The 5,563-nt window shown below is 34.6% G+C and overlaps 1 protein-coding gene across 1 annotated transcript in view; it reads right to left on the reverse strand.

Annotated features, from left to right (window-relative positions):
• hadhb (hydroxyacyl-CoA dehydrogenase trifunctional multienzyme complex subunit beta) overlaps positions 1–5,563 on the reverse strand; it is a 14,735-nt gene that overhangs the window by 1,006 nt on the left and 8,166 nt on the right. Inside the window, exons 9-13 of the mRNA XM_016282945.1 lie at positions 4,698–4,869; positions 4,466–4,545; positions 3,972–4,019; positions 2,839–2,926; positions 2,640–2,714 (exon numbers count right to left, since the gene is read on the reverse strand). Of these exons, the coding sequence (XP_016138431.1) occupies positions 2,640–2,714; positions 2,839–2,926; positions 3,972–4,019; positions 4,466–4,545; positions 4,698–4,869 (463 nt within the window). The remainder of the gene's footprint in view (positions 1–2,639; positions 2,715–2,838; positions 2,927–3,971; positions 4,020–4,465; positions 4,546–4,697; positions 4,870–5,563) is intronic.

A 5,563-nucleotide genomic window follows, 5' to 3' on the forward strand; every position in this document is an offset into this window, starting at 1 on the left:
TTTTTTTTTCTCTCCACCTCACTCCTGTTCAAAATCTCTGAAGCGCTCCAAAAAACTTTTCTGCACAAATAACAACATTAATACGCAAATATAGAAGTAGGCTAGAGGCGTGACGCTCGTTTGGAAAACTATTGGAATTAATTCGTTTAAAAAATATTTTAATGAAGCCGACGTTTTACGGAATGTGAAATGATGGCAAACGAGCAATTTGAGGGAAAACAACCTGCGTCGCGAAGGGGGTTCAGACGGGACCGTGGCGGCGATATTTGTAGTTCATCTTCTGAGGAGTTGAAACGCTTCATTTACACACCAAGGGGTTCGCGGCGGAGTAGGACGATCCTCTGGGTGCTTATGAATACAATTACAGTCTGTAAACAGCGCGCCGCTTATGAATGCGCGCAAAACGCTCACCCGTCGCTAGAGCGCCCTTATTCTACTGATGACTGAGGGCTATGATATTATTTCTAGAATCTAATATTACAGTAGCATTACTAATAAAAAAAAAAAATAGGCTACTGTTATTTTATATTCATATAAAATAATAGTGCCTCAAAAGTAGAACCAAAAATACGAACTACAGAGCTGTTGAGCATCATATAAAGTTCATATAATATATATAGCTATATTACAAGGGTGTAATTTGTACTAATTGAAAGACTTGAGGGGAAAGGTGTGTCCCAAAGTTTGTCCCAAAAATGTAAAAAAAAATAAATATATATATATATACATACACATGCATATACTCTGTATGTATGTGTGTGTGTGTGTGTGTGTGTGTATGTGTATATATATATATATTTGTGTGTGATTGAAAGTTTACCATTTTTAAACTGAAATCACTATCAAAATGGAAAAAGTTCCCATTTTGTGGAATTCTACCATTCATTTTTACCAAAAAACGAAGAAAAAAACAAATGTATGACAAGGCATTTCACACAATATTTATTTGTACTAAATTTGGTAATGGGAGAGTAAAAATATTTTTAAAACGTACACCGTTCAAACTAGGCTGCTTATGTTGAAGTGTTTGGGATGTGGCTTTTAATGATGAGACCTTTTTTGTAATCAGGCTCTCAAAAAGTATATAACAATTTGGATATAGATTTATCGGCCAACATATCGGTTATCGGCTTTCAAAAATAAAGAATAATCGGTTATCGGTATCGGCCAAAATTTTCATTTCGGTGCATCCCTAATTCACACACAAGTTTACGTTAAAAACACACGAGTTAAATTTCGCCATGGCATTAGAACTAGTACACCGTTGTTGCTTGCGAAAATCAAAATGACGGTGCCGTGGGTGAAAACTTACAGATTAAGGGGCGGCAATATTATGAGATCCCTTTGCCACGTCACCAAGGGAGCTAAATCTGAAGCGCTCGTTTTCTCAGACGCTTGCAAAAAAAGGCTTCCCAAAACAAAGTTACTTGGCTAATCTTTTTCACGTTTCCTTGGTTGGTAGATGCACCGGGGACCTGATTAGAGCACTTAAAACCTGGAAAAGTCAGATTTTCATGATATGTCACCTTTAATAACTTAATAAGTGTGTAAATATAAGTATAAATATAGAACCTTTTCTACGCACTGTTGATAAATAAGGCCTCTGGTCTTTTCAAAAAATGGCTTAAAATTGCCTAATTTTAAAAATACTTTCCATCATGGATAGTTTTTTCCCCCACAAATTTTTCTAATTACTGTATGTACCAGCTTTAACGCAATGCCAAGTTTTCAAAATTCTTAAATTCAATTCAAAATTCAATTGAACACTTTTCAATTTGAAAGTATTCCAAATGTATCATTTAACTTACAATCTGCATAGACGTAGAAAGATATGTTCAAATACTCCATTTAATGTCAAATAACCTTACATGAACACAAGTTATAAATAAATAAGCTTTTTTCACAAAACCTGTAATTTTCTGTTGCTTTTTGGATGTAGTAAAACACCCACAGATGTAGCAGAAAACATCAGGGTCATGTTTGCATATTCTTCTGTCACTGGCCATATTATAACAGGATTAAGCATAAATAATTTTTTCATAATCACTCATAAACTTGAAAATGGGCTGAGAATTAAAACAATAGTTGTAACCTGGCTCAGAGGAAGACAGGAATCATGTCTTAGTGGTAGTTTTTCTGCTGATCAAGGGATAATACAAGACTTCTTCACCTTACAAATGGTTGTTGGAAGCAAAAATGCTACGAAATGCATCACATTTTGTGAGGATTTGTGACCTGCTCGAGCAAAACAGGCACTATTTTTGGAATCAGATCCCCAAAACTAGTAAGAAACAAGTTTTGGATTTAATTTAGCAAATATGACACAGGGCTGTGGGGTTTTTTTTTCAAGTCACCTTTAGCAACAATAAATCAACGCTTTAGAAATCGCGAGTTTGCATGACAAATGCAACTCATATTTTCTTCATTAAAACCTAGTTTTTGTAATTATTCTTTGTTTAGTTGATGATTTCTTACCCAGTGGGACATCTAGTATATTTATACCGCTCAAATCCCCTTGGAGTATCCTGAGGTTTAGTGTTTTGCTCAAGGGCAATATGGTGATAGTTCATGAATCAAGCCCTCCTGAATTTTGAACACACAACCTTCGGGTTGATCGTTAAGCACTATTTCACACCCACCTTTGTTTTTCTGCCCATATATGTTTGGCCGAACCAGTCAGATTCCATTGCCTTCAGGTTTGCCATGATCTGACCCTGTAAAAAAATAAATAGGTAGACAACTAAAGTATTTGCACACACAATCACTACTAAATGTAGTAAGTGTTCCGCATAGGATTTTTAACACCATATCAGTGGAAAACTGGAAGGTGATGCTTACAGCAAAAGCTTCATGGAACTCAAACACATCGATGTCATTCAAGGTCAGACCGCTCTTCTCCAGGACCTTTGGAGTGGCATAGGTCGGCCTGAGAGAGAAAACAACCCAGACATGAGTGTGTGTCATGAGAGAGAGAGAGCGAGAGAGAGAGAGAGAAAGAAAGAGAAAATGCATGTTTACACATGTAAATCTCACTTAATATTAGATATTGAATGACAGATTATTACACCTGCTAGTCGATTTGGACAACCAAATATAATAATAGTTTTGTTTCTGCCTTTAGACACCATAATAATCAATCATAAAATCAGAACAGTAAAACATATTTCAACAACAATAACAATAATTAAAATAATATGCATGGCATTACGCAAAGTTGTTTTAAGATGTAATGGTTTACCTTAAAATTATTTTTTTTAAATATTTTACCTTGATGCGAAAAATGACAACCATTCAATAGTTTGGGGTCAGTAAGTCTTTTGAAAGAAATTAATATTTTATTTAGCAAGGATGGGCTTAAATTAAAAATTTCTATTTCAAATAAATGCCGTTTTGTGAACTTTCTACTCATCAAAGAATCCTGAAACAAATGATCTGTTTTAACATTGATGATAATAACAAGAAATGTTTCTCTAGCAGCAAATCGGCACATTAGAATAATTTCTGAAGGATCATGTGGCACTGAAGACTGGAGTAATGATGCTGAAAGGAATCAATTACATTTTAAAATACAGTATATTACATTAGAAAACATCTATTTTACGTCATAATCATTTTTCACGATATTACGGTTTTATTGTATTTTGGGTTAAATTAATGCAGCCGTGGTGAGCATAAGAGGCTTCTTTCAAAAAGATTTTAAAAACTTTACCCCCTGTTTTGAATTCTTTGGATTAAGAATGACAACTAGGGAACAATGTATATCTTTATAGGAGATATACATGAAGAGAAGATGAAGCATATAAAAAGAGAACAGAAAATCTAAACAGAGTCTAATTTTTCTGCAGCCTATATGAATGAGTCACAAACTCACACGCCACAACACAACCAAACCACAGCAATAACAAAACCCACAGCACAAAACCTCACAGGCCTGAGAGAGAAAGACAAGAAGAAAAGAGGCAGGAACTCACCCGAGAAGCAGCTGGTCTTTTGGGTCTTGAGACACGTACACAAAATCTCTGAAGGTAAAAACACACATAATATCAACATCAGCAGCATGAGCCGCTGTGTGCTGTAGAAATGATAATACACTATAAACCGATTATTACACGACACCTACAGCTTCAGCAAACTAAGCTTGATTAACTGGAAAATGGAAAGACTTTACTATAATTTATTAAACAATTACATTTACTGAAATGTAAATTGCATCTTTTTTTAAATGTGAAAATACTTTATCCTTGACCAATATAATGTGCAGCAGCAGTTTTGTAGTAAACATTGATGTTTTTGGTTTTCAGATAGTACTTCTGAGCCATTTTTGCAGCCTAAATTCTATACATACACTTGTTTCATGGGTACATTTTGACAGATCAGCTAAATTGTTTAGGAAAACACAGATGATGTTGTCAGTGAGATGCTGCTGGTGGTAGTTTTTAATGTAAGGCATTATTTTTTTTTGTACCTGAGATACGCTTTAGGCTTGTAACCCATAGCAAGAGCTTTCTCCTCTGACATGATCAAAACCGCAGACGCTCCGTCAGTCTGAGTGAACACACACACACACACACACACACACACACACACACACACACACACACACACAGAGCAAAGCTCATGACAAATCTGACAGATATTCCTTAAATTAAAAGTCTGGTAAAACAAATTGGATAAGACAGAAACTCAAATAAACTGACCAGGAAGGAGGAGTTTGCGGCTGTCACTGTGCCGTGAGGCTTGATGAAGGCGGGTTTCAGTTTGGCCATCTGTTCCATGGTGGCAGGACGGATCCCGTTATCTTTAGACACAATATCTCTCCCTGTGACAATCACATCACCACATTTAAAGTTTAAACAACAATCTGAATTGCTAAAACATTTTTTTAAATCAAACTGTTACTCATTTGTAACATTTGCATGCAATATTGTTGCTTGGTTCATACAGACTTGGACATGAAAGCACCCTCAGAAGTGTTAATAAAAGTCTTATTTCTGTTCAGATCATTTACTTACTGCACTTTCATAATATGCCTGCAAGCTGAATTAATAAAAATAAAGTATGGAAGATTGTTTCCACCACGATGATAAAAAAAACTAACAATGCAATTGCGATTTTTTCACAATTCTGACTTTTTCCCCCCTCGCAATTTTGAGTTTATATCTCACAATTATGCCTTTTTTCAGTCAGAAAAGTCAGAATTGCGAGATATAGGCCTAAACTTAGAATTGTGAGATATAAAGTTGCCATTCTGATAAGAGAGAACTCAAAAATGTTATTTTTTTAAAAACAGAATTATGCAATGTAAACTCAAAATTGCGAGAAGGAAATTCTGCCCTTTTTTTCAGTCATAAAAGTCAGATTTGATAGATATAAACTCCGAAATGTGAGATGTAAAATCTCAATTCTGAGAAAAAAAAGGTCACAATTTTAAAATATAAACTTATAAGCTCAAAATTGCGAGCAAATATTTTTAATTGTGAGATGCTAAGTCGCAATTATATATATATATATATATATATATATATATATATATATATATATATATATAAACACACATAGACGT

This window comes from Sinocyclocheilus grahami, unplaced genomic scaffold (assembly GCF_001515645.1).
Source record: "Sinocyclocheilus grahami isolate Dianchi unplaced genomic scaffold, SAMN03320097.WGS_v1.1 scaffold168.1, whole genome shotgun sequence".
Classification (NCBI taxonomy): domain Eukaryota; kingdom Metazoa; phylum Chordata; class Actinopteri; order Cypriniformes; family Cyprinidae; genus Sinocyclocheilus; species Sinocyclocheilus grahami.